We start from the raw sequence: 27,053 nt of genomic DNA, 5'->3' as shown, positions 1-27,053 counted from the left end.
CTCTTCATACCTTGAGAAGTTACTCGGCCTTAACAGGAAGGAAATTCTGACACCTGCGGCAGCATGAGGAACCCCGAGGGAAACGAGCCAGTCACGAAGCACGGACACCGTAGGGCTCCACGTACACGACGCCTCGAGGGACTCAGGCTCAGGGAAACCAGCCAGTCACGAAGCACAGACACCGTAGGGCTCCACGTACACGACGCCTCGAGGGACTCAGGCTCAGGGAAACGAGCCAGTCACGAAGCACGGACACCGTAGGGTTCCACGTACACGACGCCTCGAGGGACTCAGGCTCAGGGAAACGAGCCAGTCACGAAGCACGGACACTGGACGGCTCCACGTACACGAGGTGCCTGGAGGCGCCGGATTCACGGAGACAAAGTAGCAGGGTGGGCGCCGGGGGCTGGGAGTGGGGCGCGGAGAGCTCATGTTGAACGGGGACCGAGTTTCAGTTTGGGAAGATGGAGAGTCGCAGAGGTCTGTTGCACAATGTGGATGTAGTTAACACGGCTGAACCGTGCACTCAGAAAAGGCTACAAAGGTAAATCCTCTATTACATACTTTTTACAATTAAAAATCAAAAGGTTAGGCTGGGCGCGGTGGCTCACGCTTGTAATCCCAGCACTTTGGGAGGCCGAGGCGGGCGGATCATGAGGTCAGGAGATCGAGACCATGGTGAAACCCCGTCTCTACTAAAAATACAAAAAATTAGCCGGGCGTGGTGGCGGGCGCCTGTAGTCCCAGCTACTCGGAGAGGCTGAGGCAGGAGAATGGCGTGAACCCGGGAGGCGGAGCTTGCAGTGAGCCGAGATCGCGCCACTGCACCCCAGCCTGGGCGACAGAGCGAGACTCCGTCTCAAAAAAAAAAAAAAAAAAAAATCAAAAGGTTAAAACAACAATGAAAAAGTGTGGTGAAACAGTTTTATCTCAAAATTACATACTTTGCATCTACTTAAACCGATGAAGAAATAGACTGAGACGTCAGCATAGAAAGTGTATCCGGTAAACACTTCTCAACCTCCTCTCAAGGCGCTCAGGCAGGAGAGCTGGGGCCGCAGTCGGAGTGAGCCCAGGATCATGTGAGGCGCCTTCAGCTGCACAGGGTCCCTGCAGACAACCATCGAGCCCGGGGGCAGGCACGGTGGCTCACGCCTCTAATCCCAGCACTTTGGGAGGCCGAGGCGGGCGGATCATGACGTCAGGAGTTTGAGATCAGTCTGGCCAACATGGTGAAACCCCATCTCCACTAAAAATACAAAAATTATCACGCCTGTAATCCCAGCACTTTGGGAGGCTGAGGCAGGCAGATCACGAGGTCAAGAGTTCGAGACCAGCCTGACCAACATGAGGAAAACCCGTCTCTACTAAAAATACAAAAATTAGCCAGGTGTGGCAGGCGCCTGTAGTCCCAGCTTCTTGGGAGGCTGAGGCAGGAGAATCACTTGAACCTGGGAGGCGGAGGCTGCATTGAGCCGAGATCACACCACTGCACTCCAGCCTGGGCCACAGAGCAAGACTCCATCTTGAAAAAAAAAAAAAGGAGTTGATCTGGGGGACGGCGTCCAGCTGGACTCTGCAGCCTTGGTTTCCACCAAAGGATGGCCCAGGCCAAGGTGATTCCTCAGGGACAGGCAGCTTCAACAGGAGGGGTCAGCTGAGTTCTCCAGAATCTTCCTGAAGCCCTGGAAGTGGATCCAAGAACGCAGCCCTTCAGGACGGCTCAGAATACGAAACCTGCTGGGTGAGGCATTCACCACCCATGGGGTGTTCCAACCAAAGCCAGCAAGGTCGTCACTGCCAGCCACAGAGCCCCGGAGGAGGGGGCGGTACTCCGGCGCCCACCCCGGACTGCACCCAAACAAACACTCCTGCCACAGGCTCGGCGCGGCGGGTTGGGGGGTGGGCAAGGAGCCGCCTGTGGACGCAACAGCGGCCTCTCCCTGGGTGGGGACACCTTTCCCCATCCTGAAGCTGCCTGGGGAGGTGCGTCCTGGCACAATCTTGCTTTTGAGAAGTGAGGGTGGACTTCTTTTCAAATCTTTCCCCGTATCAGGCTTTGCTTTTATTTTGTTTCAAGTCATGCCCACCCCATCCCACCAGCCCAGCCCCTCCACGGCCACAGCCACGGCTCACCTGCGTCTCATGCCCACCCCATCCCGCCAGCCCAGCCCCTCCAGGGCCACAGCCACGGCTCACCTGCGTCTCATGCCCACCCCATCCCGCCAGCCCAGCCCCTCCACGGCCACAGCCACGGCTCACCTGCGTCTCATGCCCACCCCATCCCCCCAGCCCAGCCCCTCCACGGCCACAGCCACGGCTCACCTGCATCCACACAGCCGCTTCCTTTCCACACACGTGATGCAGCACACACTCTTGTGTCTTGGAGCTGGGTGATTTTAACAGGTTCTCAAATATTCCCTTTGTTCATCTTAAACCAGAAGACACTGAATGTGTCATTTTCTCATTGCAGCTGCAGGTGAATTTGCTGTCCAAATTTTTGCTGATCGCAAAATCTTGCTATGAGCAGAGAAACTTCGCAACAGCCATGCAGATCCTGAGCGGGCTGGAGCATGTGGCCGTGAGGCAGTCCCCTGTGCGTCCCCCTCAGGCCCCGAGGCGGGGGTGGGCACCCACACGGCCGCAGGAGTCTCACCTGTGCTTTCATTTCAGGCCTGGAGAATTCTGCCTGCAAAGATAGCAGAGGTCATGGAGGAGCTGAAAGCCGTGGAGGTACCAGCACTTTACGTGGCCTGGCGGCTTTCGTCCACTGAGGCCCTCTCCTAAACGACCTGCTGTGCAGAGCCTGCTGCACCCAGACGCAGGCGCCACAGAGTGTGCAGGTGGCCTCACCGAGGCAGGGCCTCTGCTGCCACCTGTGCAAAGGTGTCCCACCTGCTCGGTCACGGGGCCGTGCTGGTCTGAGTTCCTCACACAGAGCACAGGTGCCCAGAGGACAGCACCGAGGTCTGTGGCTGGGGCCTGAGCTTGACCAACCTGGACCTCCTCCAGGACGGCAGGGGTGGCCTCATAAGAACGAACAAGGAAGCACTGCTGGAAGTGACTGGGCATCCCCAAAAATGACACAGATGAGCCCCAGAGCAGCCAGAGCCTGTCCCCGTCCTGGGTCTCAGAGCTCGGCCTCAGGCCCCAGCTGTCCACGGGTGGGAGGGCTCCTGCGTGTCTTTGCTGGACACGCAGAAGCGGGGCCCTGCACTGGTCAGCCGGGGTCTCATTTAGGGGAAGCTGGGTCACCTGGCACTTTCCCGGAGTCCAGCAGAGAGCAAGGAAAGGGACTCAGCATTTCAGTAGCAGGAGGCACAAAACCTGCCAGCGGCTGTCAGTGCCGTGAAAGCTTAAGACCCTGCAGATGTGAGCCAAGTCCAACCATGCAGGCACATTGGGGACTGGAAGTTAATTCAGAGAGCCGGGTAGACCCCGTGCGTGGAGAACGCAGGACCAGCTGGGACTGGTTGGGCTGCGCTGGCCCCGGCTGAGGCTCCTGCACTGACCACCTCCTGTCTCTCCCCGGCCCACGCCCCGGCTGGACCACCAGGTCTTTCTGAAGAGCGACAGCCTGTGTCTGATGGAAGGGCGGCGCTTCCGGGCGCAGCCCACCCTGCCCTCGGCCCACCTCCTGGCCATGCACATCCAGCAGCTGGAGACAGGTGGCTTCACCATGACCAACGGGGCCCACAGGTGGAGCAAGCTCAGGTGAGGAGGGGCTCAGGCGGCCGCGCGCCCAGGTCAGGAGGGGCTCAGGTGGCGGCGCGCCCAGGTGGGGCAGGCTCAGGTGGCACCTCTCCTCCTGTCCCTGCTTTTCAGAGGTCTGGGTACCTCGCCCCTCACTTGGCACTCACAGCCTCAGACCTTCCTCTACCCAGGATAACCTCCAGTCACCTCCTTCTCTGCAAATCTGGAGCATTTCCTGCACTTCTGCTGTCCACGGTCCCAAAACACTCCCCGTGGTCTCTAGGGATCCCTGTGTTGCGAATCCAGGCACACTTTCCACCCCACCCTGAGGGTCTCTGCAGCACAGAGGCTGCCCGGCAGCAACCTGCCCTGACCCCTGGGTGCCACAGTGTCCCTGCTCCCCCTCAGACCCCTCTCCCTAGAGACGTCCACATGGGACCCAGGATCAGCCTGCTCCTGTGGTCCTGCTGTCCACCTGCCCAGCACCTGGGACCAACTCCCTTGCACACCAGCCGGGAGGCGCAGACTGGGGCTGGCTGTAAACCCACCACCACCCACAGGGCTCACACCCCAGGCCACACAGGCTCTTCCACCTGGTAAGGCACATGGGCCAACCTCTCCTCAGAGCCCCAGGCCTGTGTCCGATGACCCTCAGGTGCCCACAGCCCCAAGCTCAGCCTCACTCTCCCTCAAGACACAATCTCCCACCCTCCCGTGTCATCTCATCGCACGCCGTTGTCTACACACGGTCAGGTGGAGGCTGCCCAGGCCACGGCGGCTCCACCCTCCCCCACGGTGGATGGCCCCGCTTGGGGAGCAGTGCCCAGTGGACCAGGTGCCCATGGATCCTCAGCCTGATAGGTGAAGGTCCCCTTCTTAGGCACCAATTTAAAAACAATAATTATAACATGCCATAAATGTATGCTCATTGTAAGAGATCAGAAAACCCATGTCAGCAAAAGAGAAGCTAAAAACTTAAGGTAGGCCAGGCGCGGTGGCTCACGCCTGTAACCCTAGGTAGGCCAGGCACGGTGGCTCACGCCTGTAACCCTAGGTAGGCCGGGCGCGGTGGCTCACGCCTGTAACCCTAGGTAGGCTGGAAGCAGCGGCTCACGCCAGTAACCCTAACACTTTGGGAGGCCGAGACAGATCACCTGAGGTCAGGAGTTCAAGACCAGCCTGACCAACATGGTGAAACCCCATCTCTACTAAAAATACAAAAAATTAGCTAGGTTTGGTAGCTGGCGCCTGCAATCCCAGCTACTCAAGAGGCTGAGGCAGGAGAATCGCTTGAACCCGGGAGGCGGAGGCTGCAGTGAGCCGAGATCACACCACTGCACTCCAGCCTGGGTGATGAGAGTGAAACAGTGTCTTAAAAAAAAAGTCTGGGCGCGGTGGTTCACGCCTGTAATCCCAGCACTTTGGGAGGCCGAGGCGGGCGGATCACAAGGTCAGGAGATCGAGATCATCCTGGCTAACACAGTGAAACCCCGTCTACTAAAAATATAAAAAATTAGCCAGGCGTGGCAGTGGGCACCTGTAGTCCCAGCTACTCTGGAGGCTGAGGCAGGAGAATGGCGTGAACCCGCGAGGCAGAGCTTGCAGTGAGCCAAGATAGCGCCACTGCAGTCTGGTCTGGGCAACAGAGCAAGACTCCGTCTCAAAAAAAAAACAAAAAAAACTTAAGGTGATGCGCAATCAGGAAAGAAAACAAGCCAAGAGTGGCGCTTGCTCTCCACGGCGTCCGCATGCGTATGTGACCACCTCCAGATCTGCCCTTCCTGGCATCCCCGTGTGTGTGTGTGAGCCCATCCATGCATGCTCTTCCCGGCGTGTGTGTGTGTGTGTGTGTGCCCATCCATCCATGCATGCTCTTCCCGGCGTGTGTGTGTGTGTGCCCATCCATGCATGCTCTTCCCGGCGTGTGTGTGTGTGCGCCCATCCATGCATGCTCTTCCCGGTGTGTGTGTGTGCGTGCCCATCCATGCATGCTCTTCCCGGCGTGTGTGTGTGTGCGCCCATCCATGCATGCTCTTCCCGGCGTGTGTGTGTGTGTGTGCGCCCATCCATGCATGCTCTTCCCGGCGTGTGTGTGTGTGTGTGTGTGTGCCCATCCATGCATGCTCTTCCCGGCGTGTGTGTGTGTGTGTGTGTGCGCCCATCCATGCATGCTCTTCCCGGCGTGTGTGTGTGTGTGTGTGTGTGTGCGCCCATCCATGCATGCTCTTCCCGGCGTGTGTGTGTGTGTGTGTGCGCGCCCATCCATGCATGCTCTTCCCGGCGTGTGTGTGTGCGCGCCCATCCATGCATGCTCTTCCCGGCGTGTGTGTGTGTGTGCCCATCCATGCATGCTCTTCCCGGTGTGTGTGTGTGTGTGTGCCCATCCATGCATGCTCTTCCCGGTGTGTGTGTGTGTGTGTGCCCATCCATGCATGCTCTTCCCGGTGTGTGTGTGTGTGTGTGTGCCCATCCATGCATGCTCTTTCCGGCGTGTGTGTGTGTGTGTGTGCGCCCATCCATGCATGCTCTTCCCGGCGTGTGTGTGTGTGTGTGTGCGCGCACGCACATCTAGGCTTGCCCTTTCTTTGCTGTAATGGGTGTCCCTTTCTTTGTCTCTCACACTGGGCATGTGGTGTTTCCATCCAAAATCAGGACAGGGCGTCTGTCTGTGGCATCAGTGTCCCCAGGCCCAGCTGAGGGCGCCTGCTCCTGACTGGCCGTTATATTCTGTGGTGTGCTGGTCACTGTCAACAACCAGCTGTCCCGGGAATCCGGCCCTGGGCCCCGGCTGTGGCGATTCTCAGACGTGAATGTGACGCTCTGCACGGCAGCAGAGTCCCTTGCCTGCCTCGTCCTCTCAGCTGCAGCCCCTGCGGCCGACTGGGCTTGACTCTCCTTGGGACGCTCAGCACAGACAAGCCTGGCCCTGCAGGGTTTCCATAAGCGTGTGTGGACGGAAACGTGGATGGATGGACAGATAGACGGAAAGGTCTGAGTAGTGACGTGGGGTTCACCTCGCCAATAAATACAGAAAACCCACCCTTCAGAATTTACACGGTGAAAAGGTTTAGTCCAAATGATTCCTAAGAACACAGGGGGACTCCCTCCCCACAGAAGCCGCGCCCCTGCCCTGTGCTAACGTCTCTTATTTCCCCAACGGAAGGACCATCGCGAAGGTGGTGAGCCAGGTGCACGCGTTCCAGGAGAACCCCTACACCTTCAGCCCCGACCCCAAGCTCCAGTCGTACCTGAAGCAGAGGATTGCGCACTTCAGCGGTGCCGACATTTCCACGCTCGCCGCAGACAGCAGGGCCAACTTCCACCAGGTCTCCAGCGAGAAGCACTCGCGGAAGATTCAGGACAAGCTACGGAGGATGAAGGCCACATTCCAGTAGCCGAGCTCGGGCCTGGTGTGGAATTCCAGATCCGAACACGACTGCGGGGGGCGGGCCGGGAGGTGGGAGCCGCGTCTCAGGCCCGGCCGTTATCGAGGCCCCTCCGCCCCCGAGCCCTGGGGAGCTGGACCAGGAGGTGGAGGCTCAGGGGACCCCACGGGGACAGGCAGAGTTGGTCTCCTCTCAGCAGACAGAGCCAGGACGGGCACAAGAGTCTTGGAGGTTTGCGTGTTTCTGCTAGAATTAAAAAGTCAAATTTAAAAATGAAAATGAAAGACAGCTTCCCAGGAGTTTTGTGCCTGTCTGCGCCTCTCACACACAGATAAGTGGCTCTTACCCAGCTCTCAGTGACTCCCCCACAAAACAGCAACCGCCTCCACCGCCGACTCAACAGACCAGAGCAGCTCCTGCCTGAGCAGGTTTCTGAGCCAGCCTCGGTCGGCTGAGCAACAAAGCACCAAAGCTGACCTCTGAGCGGCAACTGCAGCTCCCAGGGGCTCCAAGACCTCCCGTCCGAGACCCTGCCTGGGTTCACCCCCACAACCCAGACCCAGAACCCCCTCCCCTCCCCTGCCCGGTGCCCCTCCTCCGCAGCCCACACCCCCAGGTGCCCTAGGCCTGCTCCCCCAGGGCCCAGGGCCCAGATCCCCCAGCTTAGAACAGCCCTTGGTGAGGCAGCCATGCCCAGGCAAAGGCTCTGCTTCCTGGAAAGGACGATCAGAGCAGCTCCAAGACAGAGGCTCAGCGGCGGGGGTCCCTGAGAGTGCCCCCACCCATCTCATGCCCCAGGGGCCACCGCTGCCCACCACCCCCAGTGGCCATGCATGTGTGCCCGCAGCCCTGTCTCCACAGCTCGCCATGCACTCACGCTTCGCCAGAGACAGGAAGTGCGCTCAGGCAGCTGGTGTGGAGCCCCTTGGCCAGGGCCACGGGAGACCCACGCAGTCAGATCCACACTGGCCTCTGCAGCTGGGTGGCCAGAGCCCCGGGCACAGCCCCAGCTCCGTGTGGCTCTCACAGTGCCAATCACAAGACCCAGGGTTGTGCTTTTGAGTTTTAGCATTAGTCATTCTTTAGAGCAGCCAGCTAGTGGCATTTCTAGGAAAACTGTGACCTGTGACAAATCGCTGCGTTTTTAATGTCAAGACGTGTTTTCCCACATAAATTCACCAGAGACATCTGGGCCCTGCTTCAATGTAACATGAGAGGAAGTCGGCGTCCTGGCCATGAAATGCAGTTCACTTTTTTTTAGGCTTTTTTATGGATTATGTTCTGCTGACCCATGCCCGCATTTTCAGATTTTGTATTTAACAAAGACGGTGCCCAGTGCAAATCAACATTCCAGCGGTCAGGACTGACCCCAGGGGAGCACTGGGCTCAGGCTTCAGCACGACTGTCCGCATGGCTCCCTCCTGTCCTGGCACCAATTTCTGAATAAAGTCCTTTCTACCAGCTGCTGCCGTGTGGTCACTCTGTGGGTCCCCAAGGTGACCTCTGCAGGTCGAGATGGTTTCCTTCATGGCCGCACGAAGGCCCCTTACAGGTGCTCAGAAAGACTCCAGGTGCGAGCTGTGCTCAACCCAGGACTGAAAACCAACCTGCCGGTCCACAGCGACACCCTCTGATGCCGCAGAGAAAGGCCTGGGTCTGCCAGACGTGTGTCGCAACTCAAGCCCTGCCAGGAGAAAAGCTGCCAAAACTCCCAGGCCGTGGGAACAAGCAAACGTACCTGCTGGGGCAGGAAACGCTTCTAGTTGTGACTGCAAATAGCCTAAAAGAACAGACTTCCGAAACCACACTCATGTGTGCGTACGTCCAGGCTCGCCCCTCCATTGACAAAAAGGACGTCCCTCATGCTGGACGTGCAGTGTCTTCATCCAGGATCAGGACAGGTGTCTGTCCGTCAGTTCTTACAGGCTATTTGCACAGACCCACGGCTGTTCTTCGGTCAATCTGCCCTAAACTCTGCCCAACCCAGCCAGTTCCCACCTGGCAGCCCTGTGGGCAAGACAGAGCTGGGTCCCCCATCATCACGGTGCAAGCTCGCCGTAGCTCTGACCACAGTGGAGAGGGAGGCCAGGAGGGGAAGCTCCTGCAGGTGGGGCTTGTGGCCTGGGAAAGGACACTCTCACGGCTGTCACAGGGTAAGACTGGTGGACACCACTCAGGGAGGGGCTCACGGCCAGGGCTTCCGATGGTTTTGGGGTTGTAAACTGTGGATGCTTTTGGGAAAAGAGCTGATGGGTCTTTCGGGAAGTTCCTGTGATGAACGGTGCAGTTATTCGCCTGGAGGGAGGCCCAGGAAAAGCCGAGAAGACAAGATGGTGGAGTCCAATTGTGCTGGAGAGGAGCTGCCCCAGACGGGGGACCCTGGTCCTGGTCCTGGTCATGTGTGCGTCCTCACCCCCGACGCCGTGCAGGCCGGACCCCTCACTGCAGTGGCTCCAGTAAACTCAGCTCCGCTGAGCACAGGACTTTTCTCTTGGAGAGCTGACAGCCAGCAACCCCATGAGCCTCGCTCCTCGCCGCCATCCACTTCCCGGCTCTGTCCCCCACGCCCCCATCCACTTCCCGGCTCTGTCCCAGATGGGTTCGAGGCGGGCTGTGCTGTGCACTGCAGTGCCACTGTGGGCTGCACAGTCTGCGCTGGCGTCCCATGCACCATCATCTCTGATCTCCACCCATCAGATGCCCCCAGCACCCCCAACCCTCAGTTATTAAAAATCTAGGCTTTTCGTTTTGTTTTTTTTTTTGAGACGGAGTCTCGCTCCATCACCTAGGCTGGAGTGCAGTGGTGCGATCTTGGCTCACTGCAACCTCCACCTCCTGGGTTCAAGTGATTCTCCTGCCTCAGCCTCCTGAGTAGCTGGGATTACAGGCACATGCCACAACACCTGGCTAATTTTTTGTATTTTTAGTAGAGACGGGTTTCACCGTGTTAGCCAGAATGGTCTCGATCTCCTGACCTCGTGATCCACCCGCCTCACACCCCCAAAGTGCTGGGTGTCAACAGCCTTGAGCCACTGCACCCGGACTTTTTTTTTTTTTTTTTGAGATCCACCTCCCAGGTTCAAGCAATTCTCCTGCCTCAGCCTCCCTAGAAGCTGGGATTACAGGTGCACACCCAACGCCTCGCTAATTTTTGTATTTTTAGTAGAGACGGGGTTTCACCATGTTGGCCAGGCTGGTCTCAGACTCCTGACCTCAGGTGATCCTCCCGGCCTCCCAAAGTGCTGGGATTACAGCCACCACACCTGCATGCCCCCCCTTTTTCTTTTTGTTTTTTAAGACAGAGTCTTGCCCTGTCACCCAGGCTGGAGTGCAGTCAGGTGATCACGGTACACTGCAGGCTTAACCTCCTGAGCAAAAGGACATCCTCCCGCCTCAGCCTCCCAAGTAGCTGGAACTACAGGAACCTGCTACTACACTCGGCTATTTTTAATTTTTTTTGCAGAGATGGGGGTCTCACTATATTGCCCAGGTCAGTCTCAAACTCCTGGCCTCAGGAGATCTGCCCACCTCAGCCTCCCAAAGTGCTAGGAATACAGGTGTGAGCCACGTGTATGAGTGCCTGGCCAGGAACCACAGATTTCTTGAGAAATGTCTGAAAAGCTGATTCTAGGGCCAGGGTCAGCAAAGGACCAGATGAGGTGGGAGCATCCTGTAGTGCCAAGGAGCTGGGAGGGGGCTTCAAAAGGACACAGGAAGAGAGGAAGAGGTGAGAAGACTTTCAATGGCCAAAGCAGGAACAATATGAGCAAAAATATAAATAAAAGCTGGGCACAAGGGCTCACGCCTGTAATGTCAGCATGTTGGGAGGCCCAGGCAGGAGGATCGTTTGAGCCCAGGAGTTCAAGACAAGCCTGGGCAACATAGCAAGACCCTGTCCCTACAAAAAGTAAAGAAAAAAAAAAAACTAGCTGGGTGTGGGGGTGCACACATGTAGTCCCAGCTACCAAGGAAGCTGAGACTGGAGGATCACTTCGGCCCAAGAGTTCAAGGCTACAGTGAGCTGTGATCGGGCCACTGCACTCCAGCCTGAGTGACAGAAAGAAACCCCATTTGTAAAAAATAATAAAAACAAACAGAACTTTTAAAATAAATGAATAATAACAGCATCGGGTTATGACCTAAAGGATAAAATAAATATACACGAGCCCACACTGTAGAAATAAATGACTGAGTAGATAAATCGACAGGCAGAGAGACAAACCTCCTTACGGAAGAATCCCAGAAAATACAGACGCCCCTCCAGGAGGTGGGGCCTAATTACTCTCCCCATGAGTTGGGGATGGGCTGAGGGGCCGGATTCCAGTGACCAGAGCAGGGATGGAAAGGCGATACCTGAAGACTGCAAGAGTGGCAGACAGTCCGCACCCCAGCACGGAGCGGACCTCTCCGGTGCTGAGCCACAAGACAGGAGGGGCGACTCCACCCCTGCGCCTTCCTTCCAAAAACCCACCACCCCAGTCCGATCACAGGAAGACACCAGGCAAACCCAAGTCGAGGAACATTCAACAAAACACCTGGCCCGTCCTCAACGATGTCAAGGACGCGAGAAGCTGCCACGGCCCAGAGGAGACCCAGGAGACAGAAGGACTCGGCGCCGCGCGGCGAGAGGAAACAGCATTTTTTTTTTTTTTTTTTTTTGAGACGGAGTCTCGCTGTCGCCCAGGCTGGAGTGCAGTGGCGCGATCTCGACTCACTGCAAGCTCCGCCTCCCGGGTTCACGCCATTCTCCTGCCTCAGCCTCCCGAGTAGCTGGGACCACAGGCGCCCGCCACCACGCCCGGCTAATTTTTTGTATTTTTAGTAGAGACGGGGTTTCACCATGTTAGCCAGGATGGTCTCGATCTCCTGACCCTGTGATCCGCCCGCCTCGGTCTCCCAAAGTGCTGGGATTACAGGCGTGAGCCACTGCGCCCGGCTAGAGGAAGAGCATTTAATAGGAAGAGAATTTTCTCCTCCCAGGGATGCTGGCTGCAGACGCGCTGCAGATGGAAGAAGTTCAGATTTAAAAAGTTACTTCTGCGAGCGCGTGAATTCCGACACCCATTCCCGCGGCTGGCGTGGCTTCTCCTCCGACCCATCCCCTGGCCTGGCGACTCCCACTGGGACCCGGGTCGGTCCTCGGGACCCCTCGAGTACAGGTGCTGAGCCCGGGCGGGGGCGGCGGGGGCGGGGGCAGCACTGGGGGCCGGACAAGGGGGCGCCAGCGCCTTCCGGAGCGGGAGGGGCTCCGCACACACCTCGACGGGGGCGGGGGTAGGCTCGGCACAGGCTAAAAACGAACCGAGCCGCCGGGGCTTAGGCATCGCGGCATCTCCGTTAAACGGCTTTAAGAACAGAACCACTGAGGACTCTCCGTTTCCGACCGAAGCCAGGCTTTGCTCTGCCTCTCCCCGGCCGCAGCGCCAACACTGACCCCTTAGGACCCCGCGGGCGGGCGGGCGGGGCGGGGCGCGCGGGGCGGGGCGGGGATGGTGGGAGGGTCGCGTAGACCCGACTGGGACTGAGGGACGGCGGCGCGGGATGCTCAGAACGCGTGTGGGCGGCCCGGGCGGTGTCCGATCCTCTCCCCATCCTCGCGCGCCACGCCCCAGCCCCGGGATGCTACTCCGGCCCCGCAGGCCGCCCCCGCTCGCGCCGCCCTCGCCCGCCAGCCCCGACCCCGAGCCGCGGACGCCCGGAGACGCCCCGGGGACCCCGCCCCAGATTCCCGCCTCGCCCAGCGCGCTGGGGGAACTCGGGTTGCCGGTGTCCCCGGGCTCGGCGCAGCGCACGCCCTGGAGCGCCCAGGAGACGGAGCTGCTGCTGGGGACGCTGCTGCAACCGGCCGTGTGGCGCGCGCTGCTCCTGGACCGCCGCCAGGCCCTGCCCACCTACCGCCGCGTGTCGGCCGCGCTGGCCCAGCAGCAGGTGCGCCGCACCCCCGCGCAGTGCCGCCGCCGCTACAAGTTCCTTAAAGACAAGTTTCGCGAGGCGCACGGCCAGCCGCCCGGGCCCTTCGACGAGCAGATCCGGAAGCTCATGGGGCTGCTGGGCGACAACGGGCGCAAACGGCCTCGCCGCCGCTCCCCGGGGTCCGGGCGCCCCCAGCGCGGCCGCCGCCCGGTCCCCAACGCGCACGCGCCGGCTCCCAGCGAACCAGGTAACCGGGGGACTGGGGGGCCAGGTAGGGCCGAGGGCTGCGGAGGGACCGGGGGCGGCCGAGGGCTGCGGGGGAGGGGCGGGCACGCCCCCCGAAAATCCGCCCGCTCCGCGTTCCCAGACGCCACCCCGCTGCCCACCGCCCGCGACCCCGACGCGGACCCCGCCTGGACGCTCCGCTTCAGCCCGTCCCCGCCGAAGTCTGCGGACGCCTCCCGCGCCCCCGGCTCCCCGCCAACCCCCGCTCCGACCGCCCTCGCCACCTGCATCCCCGAGGACCGCGCGCCCGTCCGCGGCCCCGGGTCCCCGCCGCCACCCCCGGCCCGCGAAGACCCCGAGTCGCCGCCCGGCCGCCCCGAGGACCGCGCGCCCCCTCCGGCCGCGCCCCCGTCGCTGAACACCGCCCTGCTGCAGACCCTGGGGCACCTGGGCGACATCGCCAACATCCTGGGCCCGCTGCGCGACCAGCTGCTGACCTTGAACCAGCACGTGGAGCAGCTGCGCGGCGCCTTCGACCAGACAGTGTCCCTGGCCGTGGGCTTCATTCTGGGCAGCGCGGCCGCCGAGCGAGGGGTCCTCAGGGACCCGTGCCAGTGAGTCCCGGCTGCGGCCAGCCTCCCCTCTCCAGGCCGAAGCCCCTCCGCCCTGACCCTTCCTGCTGCCTTCCCACCCCCGTTCTTGGGTACGTTCAATAAAAGGATTGTTTTCCTAGAGTCCGACCTGTGTAGGAGTTGCCGGTCTGGAGGCCGGGAGGGAGTGGCGCCCTGCAGTGCTGGGGCTGCAAGGGGCAGGGCAGGGCTGCAATGCTCTCATCGCAAAGAGGGGCTCCCACTTGCTCCTAAGGTGTAGGCAGAGCCCCGTGGGGCGCACCCAAATGTAGGCCCAGGAGGCCAGGCCCGAGGGTCGTGGGCGTGGTGCCTGCTGCCGGGTCCTGGTCACACACCCGGTTCTCAAGGCCACACCAGACTCTCCCTGCTCCTCCTGGGGAGCCCCACTGAGTAAAACGAAGGGGACGGGTGGGCTCCGCTGGGGGTCCAGAGAGAAAATGAGGCTGACCCCACCTCTTCACTCAATGCAGGGGTAGGGGTTAGAGTGGTCGCCTCCACACTGCCCAGCAGAGAACCCCCTTTGACCCAGGAGTAGCATGGGGGCTTCCGAAGGTCCTCCCATGGCCTCGGGCAGTCTTGAACCACCCGGCTGAATTCTCCCAGGTCCTGGGAAACAAAAGGGGAAGAGGAGCCACACAGCTCCAGGGAGTATGCTGGTTTTGTCTCCAGGGAGGTGGCTCTGCTCTGAGTGGACCTAGGGAGGCGCAGAGCGGCTGGGGTGTGATCCTTGGGCAGAGGCTGAGGGCAGGGTCCTTGCAATTTTGAAAAAACCGAAGCAAACCTGCCCAGGAAGCATTTTCCAAGTAGCAATAGAAAGCCCCACCCTGGACCCCTGAGTCAGAAGGGGATTGGGTGGAGCCGGAGATAGAAACGTAGCCTGGAGGAGTTCCGCTAGCATAACAATGCCTGCAAATTAGCGGGCCCATCCAGAAAGACAAGTGGTTTGCCCAGGGCCGTGCAGCTAAATGGGGCTGGGGGGGTCCACGCTGGCCCAACACCCAGCAGTCCTGAGGGGTGCCCTGTGGGTGGTAGGGTTGCAGCCCCTCCTGCACATGCTTTTCTGGGGATCCGGAAGAATAGTTCCGGCTAGTGCTAATGGCAGCTCCTGGGGAAATGAACGGCTTGCCCAGGTCTGAGGGGGGAGGCCTGTGAGACCATATGCCTGCAAGAACTGACTCCAAGCCTCACCTCATTTAAGACACTGAGGCGCCGGATGCTGTGGCTCACTCCTGTAATCCTAACACTTTGGGAGGCTGAGGTGGGTGGGTTGCCTGAGCTCAGGAGTTCGAGACCAGCCTGGGCAACATGGCGAAACCCCATCTCTACTAAAAATACAAAAATTAGCCGGGTGTGGTGACACGTGCCTGTAGTCCCAGCTACTCGGGAGGCTGAGGCAGGAGAATTGCTTGAACCCAGGAGGCAGAGGTTGCAGTGAGCCGAGATTGCGCCACTGAACTCCAGCCTGGGCAACAGAGACTGTCTCAAAAAAACACTCTTGAGAGCAGACGCGGTGGCTCACGCCTGTAATCCTAGGTCTTTGCGAGGCCAGAGGCAGGCAGATCACGAACGAGGTCAGGAGTTTGAGACCAGCCTAACCAATATGTTGAAACCCCATCTCTACTAAAAATGCAAAAATTAGTCAGGCATGGTGGTGTGAGCCTGTAATCCCAGCTACTCGGGAGGCTGAGGCAGGAAAATCGCTTGAACCTGGGAAGTGGAGGTTGCACTGCACTCTAGCCTGGGTGACAGAGCGAGACTCCATCTCAAAAAAAAAAAAAACACTCTAGGCCAGGCTCGGTGGCTCACGCCTATAATACCAAAACTTTGGGAGGCCTGGGTGGAAGGATCACTTTGAGCTCAGGATCAAAAAAATAGCGGGGCGTGGTGTCATGCACCTGTAGTCTCAACTCTTCAGGGAAACAGGTGGGAGGGTTGCTTCAGCACAAGAGGTCAATGCTGCAGTGAGCCCTGATTTTGTTCCTGCAGTCTAGCCTGGGTGACAGAGTGAGACCCTGTCTCACATCAGCTCCACCCTGCTGTGTTTCCTGAGAATCTCCAAGCTGCTAAAAGCCTGTTGGATGAGCCAAGCTTGCAAACATTCCCCCTCACATACACAGCCCCCAAAGGTCAGAGTCACAGGCTGGGGCCACAGTGGGGTCTGAAACAGAGCTTAGGTGCACCCTACATGACCCTGTTGCTCTAGAAGGTTATGCCTGACAGCAAGCCCAGGTCCAGACAGCCACATCCCAGCAAACACACCAACACCCTAAGGGTGGGGGCTGTGCCACTCTATCACTCGGGAGGACCCATCCCTGGGCTGGAGCCATTTAGGGGCACCAAGCAGAATTCATCTGCCTTCCCGCTCAGGTAGTGGGGCGGGGGCCACATGCTGTGATCCTCCTGAGCCCGGTATCAGAATCATGAATCTGAATACACGGGGCCCGGACCTCTAATGCTTTCTAATCTGGTGCAGGGAGTATATTTTGGCTGTTTAAATCAATCTAGGGGCCAAATGCGGTGGCTCATGCCTGTAATACCAGCACTTCGGGAGGCTGAGGCGGAGAATTACTTGGGCTCAGGAGTTTGAGACCAGCCTGGGCAACATGATAAAATCCCATCTCTACCAAATACACAAAAATTAACTGGACATGGTGGCACGCACCTGCAGTCCCAGCTTCACTGGAGGCTCAGGCAGGAGGATCGCTTGGGCCCCAGAGGTCAAGGCTGCAGTGAGCTGTGATCACATGAGGCGCTCCAGCCTGGGAAACAGTGAAAGCCTGCCTCCAAAATAAGTAAGGTACTCTGTAGGCATGGCAGGATTCGCCTCCTGTGTGCTGTTTTATGGGGCCAGTGTCTGAGCACAGTTGGTTTAGCGTTGCCTTTTTTTTTTTTTTTTTTTTTTAGATGGAGTCTCGCTCTTGTTGCCCAGGCTGGAATGCAATGATGCGATCTTGGCTCACCACAACCTCCACCTCCCAGGTTCAAGCGATTCTCCTATCTCAGCCTCCCGAGTAGCTGGGATTACAGGCGTGTATCACCACGCCTGGCTAATTCTGTATTTTTAGTAGAGACAGGGTTTCACCATGCTGGTCAGGCTGGTCTCGAACTCCCAACCTCAGGTGACCCAACCACCTTGGCCTCCCGAAGTGCTGGGATTGCATGCGTGAGCTATCGCATCTGGCCGGCTTAGCGTTTCTTTAGCGGCCATGCACCAGACCAGCCCCACTTCCTAGTAGACAAGTGTCGGGGAGCGGGCAGTGGGGGGGAGTCGGGGAGGGGAGCGTGGGGGTGTCGGGGAGGGGGCGTGGGGGTGTCGGGGAGGGAGGCCTGGGGGTGTCGAGGAGTGTGGCACGTGGATGTGTAGTGGAGGGGGGTGGGGGTGTTGGGGAAGGGGGCATGGGGGTGTCGGGGAGGGGGGCGTGGGGGAGTCAGGGAGGGGGGCGTGGGGGAGTCAGGGAGGGGGGCGTGGGGGTGTAGGGGAGGGGTGTGGGGGTGTCAGGGAGGGGGGCGTGGAGGAGTCGGGGACGGGGGAGTGTGGGAAGGGGGCGTGGATGTGTAGGGAGGAAGGAGTGTGGGGGTGTCGGGGAGGGTCGGGTGGGGGAGTCCGGGAGGGAAGCATGGGGGTGTCACGGAAAGGGGGTGTGGGGGTGTCGAAGAGTGGGGCTCGTGGGGGTGTCGGGGAGGGGGGCATGGAGGTGTCGGGGAGGGGGGCGTGGAGGTGTTGGGGAGAGGGGATCGTGGGGCGTCGGGGAAGGGGACACGTGGGGTGTCAGGGAGGCCGAGGCCACGGGGGTCGGTGTTGGGGCCTCCGCATCAGGTGGTCCCAGAGTGCTCGGAGGAGGCTCGGGCGAGTCGCGACGGGGCCCGCAGCAGGCGCTGGGCCCGGTGCCTGTCCTCAGGCCGTGGACTCGGGGGTAGCGCGTTTCGGGGACTAGTTGGGCTCTGGGCTGTGCGCGGGGGCGGGGCTGCCGGCCTGGGAGTGACGCGGAACTTCGCTGCCCAGCGCAACCCGGCCTGGCCCCCGAGGGTGGGGGACGGGGCGACGCCCGCGGAGACCACGCTCTGGGGCGTGCGAGGTGCAATTCTCAGGGCTGGACTGCCCCAGGGGCTGGGAGGAAGGAGGCGGGGGGTGGGGGCGCCTAAGTCTCCTACCCATGGCAGCGCATCAGGGGGCGGACGGAGGCTTGGAGGCGCAGGCTTTGGGGACCCCCAGGCCTGGGCTAGAGCAGCCTCGGCGGGCCCTAGAGGGAGGGTGGAGGGAGGGGCCGGGGCTGCAGGAGGCGGGGAGGCCTGAGCCACAGCGGCGGGGCCGCTGGGCAGGAGAGAGAGGCCACCCCGGCTGCAGCAAGGGGCTGGGGTGGGGGCCCAGAAGAGAGGGGCTGTCTGACCCTGCTGTGTGAAGGTGAGGTTGTCTTCGGACTTGGGGGGGTCGGAGGGGGCGGTTCAGGTGGAGGTGGGGGGTGGAGCTGGGAAACTGGCAGGAGGGGCTCTATGTAGAGCTGGGGGTGGGGGGGCTGAACCACGTACAGAAAGGGGCTGAGACACCGCGGCCCGGGCCCCCAGAAATTAGAAATGGAGAAATGGAAGGCTGGGTGCTGGCGTTTCGCAAATCCATGTTCGGGGTGTTCCTCTTTATGTAAGGGATGCTTCTGGGCCTTTTCCCTGCCTGTGGAACGTTCTGTATGTTTTGGCGGGGCGGGGGTGTGAGGGTGTGCTGTCTTGCTCCACTTTGAGGCACTGCCCCGCCGCAGCCCCCACCCCCACGGCCTCTGCTCCCAAGTGGCAGGGCCGCCCCCACTGCGGGAGTGCTGGGGACCTGCCCCATGGGGCATCCTGGGGGCCAGCCCTGTGGCCGCAGGCATCTGGGCCCTCGCTGCCCCTGGCCGGGACACTCTGCCGGTCCTGTGCAGTGGCTCAAAGCCCCTCTAGTGACCCGGTCTCTCCGGAGATGAAGTGGGGAGGGGGTCTAGGCCGGCTTCCTGGCCCCCGACCGCTCCTGGCTTTACCCCCGAGGCCACGTCCAAAGCCCCCAGCGCCCCACCCCCGCCAGCCTCCCCCTTGAGGGCCCAGTGACCTAACTGGGCCGGCAGGGTCCGAGTTAGACCAGGGTCAGCTGCGGCACGGTCCGTTCCCCGACCCCTCACCTGTGACCCCAGGTCGGCCGCCGATCGGTTCCCGGCTGAGGTCCCGCCCCAGCGCCCGCCTCCCGGGCTCCTCCCTCTTTGCTCAGCCCGGGAGGCTCGGCTGGCTGGGGTGGGCGTAACCGTGGGGCGAGGCCCGCCGGTCTTTCTGATTTCCGCGGGCGGGGTGGGCGCTGAGGCAGCCGCGGTCAGGACCTGGCCGGGAGTCGGGGCTGCTCCGTGGACCCCGTCTGCGCCGAAACCCCGCATGGCTTCGGGGGCCGGACCTGCGCCCGCGCCTAACTCCGGCCTCCGGAGACGCCGTTGCGGACCCCAAGCCAGTGCGCGGGAGACACCGTCCTACCCTCGGCGTGGGCGCAGCGCGAGTCCGTGTGTCCCGGCGCGCGCGGAGCTGGTCCGAGGCCGGAGCGAACGCTCTCGGCGTGGCTGCCTCCCGCCCGGTCACGTCGGTCCCCGCGCCCCACGCCGACGCGCAGGCGACCCGGGGACGCCCAGGACGCGGAGACGCAGACAGCTCGGGACTCAGGTTCGTGGGAGCAGCGGCCGCGCGTCGCTATGACCGTCCCGGGGGCCCGTGCTCAGGGCGTCCCTGTGAGGTTTGGGCTCCACAGTCACCGGCGGCTCTGCCCCCGCCCTGGCCACAGTGGGGACAGCCTGGCTTGGCGGGGACGCGCCAGTCCCGCAGCCGACGCGGAGTTCCTACTCGGCCGTGCGAGTCAGTGGCTCCGGCCCTTCCAGCTCGGGATGGAGTCAGGGAGCCGTCCGCGCCCGAATGCGGAGGCTCCTGCGATGGCCCCGGGAGTGAGTCCCCCAGAGGAGCCAGATGAGGGCTGGAGGCGGCCGAGTCCCCCGAGAGGCCCCTCCCGACATTCCCGCCCCCGCGCGCCGCTCCCCGGGCCCCCCGCGTCTCTTCCCGGGAAAGCCTTCCTCGGTTCCTGCGCGGCCGCACAGCCTGGACGCAGCGCACGCGGGCACCGGCCTGACTCTCCCAGCCTGAAGCCTCCTCCCAACCCAAGTCCGCCCTGACTCTCCCAGCCTGAAGCCTCCTCCCAGCGTAAGTCCGCCCTGACTCTCCCAGCCTGAAGCCTGCTCGCCCTCGGGTGTCCGGGCTGGACACAGGCGCCAGCATCCCCCTGGAGAGAAGAGGTCGCCCCGCACCTCTCAGGACAGGCCCAAGTGGGAGTGGGACCCTCCTACCTTCCTGCTGCCTCGGCCCGCGGGGTGGGGGTTGGGAGAGATGAAAGGAGGTGACCGATCCCGAACCATCACCTCTCCATTAACCAGGGCCCGCAGCCCCGCCCCTCCCCGAGACAGCGAGGAGCCGGGGAGGTGTGAACGGCCTCCTTTGTGCCTCTGAATCGAAGGCAATTAGGCGCTGCTTATCTGGGCATTAGCCGTGTATGCAAACCGGGCTCCCGCCCCCTCCTCCTGGGCTTATAAACGCCGCCGCCTGGCGAGGCCCGAGGTGGATCCTGCGCCTGCCCAGCCCCGCCTGGCCTTCCCTCCGGCCCACCTGGCCGCCATGCGCCTCTCCTCCTCCCCACCTCGTGGCCGGCAGCAGCCTTCCAGCTTTGGCTCCGTGGACTGGCTCTCCCAGAGCAGCTGCTCAGGGCCAACCCACACCCCCAGGCCTGCCGACGTCTCCCCGGGGAGCCTCCCTGGCCCGGGCCAGACATCCGGCTCCCGGGAGCCCCCTCAGGCCGTCAGCATCAAGGAGGCCGGCAGGTCCTCAAATTTGCCTGCGCCGGAGAGGAGCGTGGCCGGTAGGTCCGGGTGGGGGGTCCCTTCCTTCCCAGGTGGAGATGGGAGTTGGGGAGAGGCCAGGAGCCCGGCAGCTGCACTCCCCGCGGTGCCCTGCGGACTAGGTCAGGGGCGGGGGCGTTTCCATGAGGGCTGGCGGAGGCCTTACCTGCGCCCTCACTGGAGCGCAGCTTCCCTCGGAACCAAAGCCTTGACCTGGATTTTCTCTCCTTGAGCCCCCCGTGGACTCCTCTGCCTCCCTTGTCACCCCGTTCCTCAGCTGTGTCCCCGTCCCCCACCCTGGCCTGGTGCCGAGGGACCGTCCAAGGGGTCCCTGCCCGCACCTCCTTGCCCTGATTCTGGGCGCTCCCTGAAACACAGCGCGGGCGTGGGCACCTGTGCCCTTGGTGTTCCAGCCCCGCAACCATCGGGACCCAGTTCCGGGGGTCTGGATGATTTGCCAAGCCCCGCCCCCCAGCAAAGCCGGTGCCTGCTCAGCATCTAGGCTCAAGCCCGTTCCAGGCCACCTGGAGCATAGCTGTCTTTAAAGAGCCTGCAGGTTCGCTGTAGGGTGGCGGTGACCCCGATGCCTGCAGAAACTCTGAAGTTCCCTCTGTGGCCGCCCAGATGCTCTGTTGTCTGCTGAGAACAAAGGTTCTCTGCGTTTGTGTTTTAGTCTTTGTGATGTCATCACCACTTTTAGGTTTATAAGGTAGTACTTGGTCAAAAGTGGGGTTGACATCATCTACAAGTTTTCTTTTTTTTTTTTTTTTTTTTTTTTTTTTGAGACAGAGTCTCACTCTGTTGCCCAGGCTGGAGTGCAGTGGCGCAATCTCGGCTTACTGCAAGCTCCGCCTCCCGGGTTCACGCCATTCTCCTGCCTCAGCCTCCCGAGTAGCTGGGACTACAGGCGCCCGCCACCACGCCCGGCTAATTTTTTGCATTTTTAGTAGAGACGGGGTTTCACAATGGTCTCGATCTCCTGACCTTGTGATCCGCCCGCCTCAGCCTCCCAAAGTGCTGGGATTACAGGCGTGATGAGCCACCGCGCCCGGCCAAGTTTTCATTTTTAAAAATTTGACTGATCCTTATGGAGTGACTGTACTCCAGGGAAATGAAAATTTAAATGTATTCTCCCCAGCTAGCTTTCCTGCCCCACCCCTTAAAAGCCAGCCATCCCTGTCCCGCAACCCCCTTCCTGATGCCAGTCCTACAGCCCTCCCTGCCACAAGGCATTTGCTTTTTGGGTCTACCAGGTGCTTTCAGGCTAACGTTAAGAGACTCGGTAAAATATGCTTCCTTCCGCAGAAACTCCAGTGAGCGTTTTGGTCACACTTGCATTTCATATTGAGCTCGATTGGCCACGTTGGCCTCCTTCCTGGGACCCAGACCCAGCTCCACAGACCACCTTGTGGGGCTGTTTAGTGCCAGCCCCCATTCCTTAACTTAGAAATTAGGAAACAGACTTGACCACGATGGGCCTGGGGATGAACTGAGCTGGCCTCCGCTGGCTGAGGAGCTGGGACAGGGACGGGTCCCCCTGGGTGGTTCGCCAGGCCTTTGCATACAGTGGACTCTACCTTACCTGCCTGGAAGGCTGCAGGAAGGGCATCCTGGGAACCGGCTTCTGGAAGGGAAGTGTGGGATGGGGCAGAACTGAGAGAACTGAGCGGAGGGCAGGCCCCAGCTGCTGTTAACATTCCCTCCTCCCTTGAGCCCCCTCTCTGAGCCCCCTTTCCGCACGCACGTGACCTGGGAGGCGTGACCTGGGAGGCGGCGGGGGTGCTGCTGCTGGTCACTGTCAGGTGAGAAGATCTGCCCTGCCCAGCCCCCAGCATGGCTGTCTTCACCTGTTACCCGTGGGCGTGAGCTTGCCCCGTGGGGTGGCATGTTGAGCCAAATGCCTTTACCCTCTATGTCAGGGTTGAGTAAGAAGCCAAATAACTTGCGGGCCCCCCGTGTCCGCACGGCCTTCACCACGGAGCAGGTCCGCACCTTGGAGGGCGTCTTCCAGCACCACCAGTACCTGAGCCCTCTGGAGCGGAAGAGGCTGGCCAGGAAGATGCAGCTCTCAGAGGTCCAGGTGAGGTGGGCCGGGCAGGCTGGGGTGGGCAAGGGTGGGCCAGTGGCCTAGTCTCACCCCTGCCCTGATCTTGCTTTTCCTGCAGATAAAAACCTGGTTTCAGAATCGCCGGATGAAACACAAACGGCAAATGCAGGACCCCCAGCTGCACAGCCCCTTCTCGGGATCTCTCCACACGCCCCCAGCTTTCCACTCACCGTCTTCTGGCCTTGCCAATGGCCTGCAGCTGCTATGCCCTTGGGCACCCCTGCCCGGGCCCCAGGCTCTGATGCTGCCCCCTGGCTCCTTCTGGGGTCTCTGCCAAGTGGAACAAGAGGGCCTGGCCTCTGCGGGGGCTTCCTGCTGCGGGCAGCCTCTGGCGTCCCACCCCCCTACCCCAGGAAGTGGCCTGCCTACGCTGGGACCAGCCCTGTCCACGGGGCCCCAGGGCCTGTGTGCTCTGCCACAGACAGGGGATGCATTTTGAGGAGGCGCCTCTGACTCCCACACTCGCGGTCTTGCTGATCGCACCTGGCTCCTACCTGGAGGACTCAGCTGTTCTGTTCACATCGTAGTGGCACCTCTCACCCTGACCCACACAAAGGTTCTGGAGAATATATATATATATATATATATATATACACACATATATATATATACACATATATATATACACATATACATATATGTATTTTTTTTGAGACGGAGTGTTGTCTGTCGCCCAGGCTGGAGTGCAGTGGCACAATCTTGGCTCACTGCAACCTCCGCCTCCCAGCTTCAAGCCATTCTCCAGCCTCAGCCTCCCGAGTAGGTGGAATTACAGACATCCGCCACCACGCCCGGCTAATTTTTTCTATTTTTAGTAGAAATGGGGTTTCACCATGTTAGCCAGGCTGGTCTCGAACTCCTGACCTTGTGATCTACCCGCCTCGCCCTCCCAAAGTGCTGGGATTACAGGCGTGAGCCACTGTACCTGGCCCTGAGAATGTATTTATTAAAGCCACCTCTTCACTGAAAGTTACCAAGTCGGTTTAGGAAGGAAACGAAGGGTCAGTGAACAGAGTCAAACGCAGAAGTGGGCTTGTCATGGGTGGGGCTTTCAGCGTATGATAAAAGGATCATTTGTTTTTAAAAAAGGATTGGAAAAACTGGTTTTCCAGCTGGAAACAGTAAAGGTTGTAAGCTTTGTAAAAAAGAAAACAGGGAATGCAGGTGTCGTGTTTATAGCCTTGTGGTTCAAGTCCCTCTTAACAAGAACTCCAAAGCTGGAAAGCAGGAGGGAACAAAGGTGAAAATGAAGGCGGGGATGCTGGGGCCCTGCAGTGTGCTCTAGGCCGTGCGTGAGCCGGGACTGTACCCACAGCTTGCTGAGAGCTGCTCTTCTCGGGCCAGGGAAAGCGGGGACCTGCGGCTGTGCCTCGACTGAACCGTCCCGCAGGTCCCCACCCTCCAACACGTGCTCACCTGTCCCCCTCCTCGCAGCAGCCTCGGGACAAAACAGAATGACTCAAGGACAGCACTTCCCGCTGAAGGTCTGGAAGTGCCCAGAATGGGAGGCACGGAAGCCCCTCCCGGGGAGGACTCCCGCGTTGATGGACCGTTCTTGGTGCAGACTCCTGACTGCATGCGTGGAAACTGAGGCAAGTGCACATCCATCCACGTCGTCCCAGAGTGCCCAGGAGGCAGGCAGCGCGGGGCGCCCAGGCAGACGGGTTCAGCCTGCAGAACTGGAGGCGACCTGTGAAACCCACCCGGGCACCCCAACAGAAGCAGAAGCGTGGTCCTTCGGCCGCGTCCACAGCGAGTTCCACTTTACCCTTGCTCGTTTCTCCCTTGTTGGAAGTGTTTACAACCGGCATGTGCTTTTGCAATACAACGTCAGGTAAGAGGGGAACAGCTGCTGTGCATCGTCCTGGCGAGTGACGATGTGACAGAAGCCTGGGCGAGGCCCTCAGAGGGCAGTGGCTGGACAGGGGCTACTGGCTTTGGCCTGGACAGCACTGATTTGTGGATGTGGATGGGGGCACGTTGTCCATGATAAAAGTACAAGTGCCCCTCACCGCCCTTGCCTATTGCTTTCGGGTCCGCCGGTGAGTAAGGGCCCTGGCCTGGTGGTGTCTTGAGGTCCTGCCAGCACACTGGGCCCTACAAGACGGGCAGCCCCTTGGGGCTGAGCTGGGCCTGTTCGGAGGCACACCTGGGCCTTCTTAGGGCCCTGGCTCCATCCTACAGATGAGGAGCCCTGGAAAAGGGCAAAGTCCCGCAGGCTGACGAGTGGGGCGGGCTCCAAGTGTCCAGCAGGGACCTGGACCCTGAGTTCTGGGGGATCCACAAGGCCCTCAGGCCCAGGGAAGGCTCTGCCACCTGTGACTTCCAAACTTCTCTCCCTGTCCCCCATCCGGGGCTGCAGAGTGAGTTGGCCGAGGCCCCATGGGCTGCTGGCATCTGGGTGGACCTTGAAGACCAAGATGCCCCTGAGCCCTACTCCACCCACCTGCTGCGTCACAGCTGGCCGGGATGCAGTGACCACTCCGCTGGCCGCAGCCTGTTTCCGCTCTCCCCTGGGGTCCTCTGGCTGACCGCTGGACGTCAGGCCCAGAGTTCGGCAAGTCCTCTGCTCCTGGATGCCCCCAGCTGCCCCCACAAGCACAGTGCCCCAGGTGCTCTCGGCCCCACCCCACTCAACATCCCCATGTGGACATCTTACAAGCACTGGGGGTCCTGACCTGACTGGGGACGCAGGGCGGCGGAGCAGAGACACCCACACATCCCAGGCAGAGGAAGTTGGTCAGAAGCTGCATCTGTGAGGAGATCTCAGCAGAGCTGGGCACGAGGGGTGCGGCCTGGACGAGCCGGAGGGCAGGGGTCGGGGGGTAGGACAGGGGCCCTCAGGGTCCAGCTCTCTGAGAGACAAAGTCTTGGGGTCCAGCCAAGATGCATCAGAAAACAACTGTCTGTAGACGCCCCTCCAGAACTCCTGAGGTCCACAATGATTCCTGCTGAAGCTGAGTCACTTGTGGGTGTGTCACATGTAATGTGTGTGGTGTGAGTAGACGTACATGTCATGGATGTGAGAATTCCATGTTGTGCTCTGGATGTGGGGTGTATATGTGTTGTGTGTGCGTGTGTAGTGTATGCACGTGTGTTACTGTATCGTGTATGCTGTACATGTGTAATGTGTATGCACATGTGGTGTTCCTGTATCGTGTGTATGCTGTGTGTGTAATGTGTGCTGTCATGTGTGTAGCGTGTGCATGTCCTGTGTGCATGTGGTGAATGTGTGTACTGTGTATGTGTGTTGTATGTACCACGTGTGTCGTGTCTGCTTGTGTAGTGAACGTGTGTGCTGTGCATGTGTGTAGTGAACACATGTACTGTGTGTGGGTGGGTAGTGAACTTGTGTACTGTGTATATGTCGTGTGTCTCCCCCAAGCCCCGGACACCCTTTGTCACCTCTGCCTTGTCCTCTCTGTAACCCAAGTGGCTGTCAGGACAGGGAGGCTGTGGGGCCAGGTGTGGACGCTGGGGGGTTCTGGCTGCTGATGGGCCCAGGGCCTGCTGGATGCCACCAGGCTTCCTGCTCACCTCCTTTCCCTCTGAGCTGCTCAGCCATGTGGGGCCGAGGGCTATGCCGGCTTCTTCCCCGTGGGATGGAGTGGGAGGTGGAGTCACTACAAAATATCCTGCCAAGAATCTCCGGGAACCTGCACATCTAACTTCCAGTGGACAGGAACCCTCGGGGGCTCCCAGGGCCTTCAGCTGGGCTCCTGCAGAAGCCTCTGGGAGAGAGGGTGGGGTGCCCTTGGTGCAGAAGCCGGGGAGACGCAGCCGCAGCCGCAGGTGCACACATGAGCCGTGACGAAGAAGTGTGGGAAAGCGCAGCCCTGCACAGCTGGTGGGGATGATTCCGAGGGGCTGGGGGCGGTGCTGGGGAGTGGTCCGTGTCCTCAGGTGTGGGGAACACCCTGTCTCCGGAGGCAGCGCTCAGGGCCTCAGTTCTGAAACTGACATTCAGAGGGTTCAAGGTATAGCATGACATAAATATGCCAGAATATCCACTCCCCTCTCTGCCGGGAGTCCACGGGGCTCGTGCACTTCTTTTTTTGGATTGTGCACCTGAGACTATCCAGGAAACTGCTTGGACCCGGCCCCTAGCTGGCCCCGCGTCTGTTCCGAGGCCCAGCATTCGCTCCCATTCTGAGCGGCTTCCAGGCCGTGAGGAAGTGGTAGAGGACCTCCTAGGCCACACCAGGACCCCTGGAGC

At 60.6% G+C, this 27,053-nt stretch overlaps 3 protein-coding genes across 3 annotated transcripts in view; all 3 read left to right on the top strand.

Annotated features, from left to right (window-relative positions):
* Window positions 1-8,542, top strand: part of KNDC1 (kinase non-catalytic C-lobe domain containing 1) — a 63,561-nt gene extending 55,019 nt beyond the window's left edge. Inside the window, exons 27-30 of the mRNA XM_055244697.2 lie at window positions 2,474-2,596; window positions 2,674-2,733; window positions 3,557-3,714; window positions 6,857-8,542. Of these exons, the coding sequence (XP_055100672.2) occupies window positions 2,474-2,596; window positions 2,674-2,733; window positions 3,557-3,714; window positions 6,857-7,088 (573 nt within the window). The 3' untranslated portion in view covers window positions 7,089-8,542. The remainder of the gene's footprint in view (window positions 1-2,473; window positions 2,597-2,673; window positions 2,734-3,556; window positions 3,715-6,856) is intronic.
* A 4,044-nt stretch (window positions 8,543-12,586) lies between these two features.
* Window positions 12,587-13,951, top strand: UTF1 (undifferentiated embryonic cell transcription factor 1). The gene is made up of 2 exons (XM_055244769.2): window positions 12,587-13,239; window positions 13,360-13,951. Exons 1-2 carry the CDS (start codon window positions 12,621-12,623, stop codon window positions 13,833-13,835), a joined length of 1,095 nt encoding a protein of 364 aa, XP_055100744.2. The 5' UTR covers window positions 12,587-12,620; the 3' UTR covers window positions 13,836-13,951.
* A 6,498-nt stretch (window positions 13,952-20,449) lies between these two features.
* VENTX (VENT homeobox) lies at window positions 20,450-24,807 on the top strand. The gene is made up of 4 exons (XM_055244832.2): window positions 20,450-20,750; window positions 22,650-22,810; window positions 22,896-23,393; window positions 24,272-24,807. Exons 1-3 carry the CDS (start codon window positions 20,510-20,512, stop codon window positions 23,274-23,276), a joined length of 783 nt encoding a protein of 260 aa, XP_055100807.1. The 5' UTR covers window positions 20,450-20,509; the 3' UTR covers window positions 23,277-23,393; window positions 24,272-24,807.
* The last annotated feature ends 2,246 nt before the right edge of the window (window positions 24,808-27,053 follow it).

The sequence above is a fragment of the Symphalangus syndactylus genome, chromosome 2 (assembly GCF_028878055.3).
Source record: "Symphalangus syndactylus isolate Jambi chromosome 2, NHGRI_mSymSyn1-v2.1_pri, whole genome shotgun sequence".
Classification (NCBI taxonomy): Eukaryota; Metazoa; Chordata; class Mammalia; order Primates; family Hylobatidae; genus Symphalangus; species Symphalangus syndactylus.
The sequence above is the reverse complement of the archived record's forward strand: the minus strand, read 5'-3'. Positions and strand labels throughout refer to the sequence as shown.

Bases quoted from the DNA above. Each gene is read 5' to 3' on its own strand.
- UTF1 (XM_055244769.2), top strand. From the start codon at position 12,621: ATGCTCAGAACGCGTGTGGGCGGCCCGGGCGGTGTCCGATCCTCTCCC. The intron at 13,240-13,359 runs GTAACCGGGGGA...CCGCGTTCCCAG, and splicing joins GCCGGCTCCCAGCGAACCAG to ACGCCACCCCGCTGCCCACC.
- VENTX (XM_055244832.2), top strand. From the start codon at position 20,510: ATGCGCCTCTCCTCCTCCCCACCTCGTGGCCGGCAGCAGCCTTCCAGC. The intron at 20,751-22,649 runs GTAGGTCCGGGT...CCTCTATGTCAG, and splicing joins GCCGGAGAGGAGCGTGGCCG to GGTTGAGTAAGAAGCCAAAT. The intron at 22,811-22,895 runs GTGAGGTGGGCC...CTTTTCCTGCAG, and splicing joins TGCAGCTCTCAGAGGTCCAG to ATAAAAACCTGGTTTCAGAA.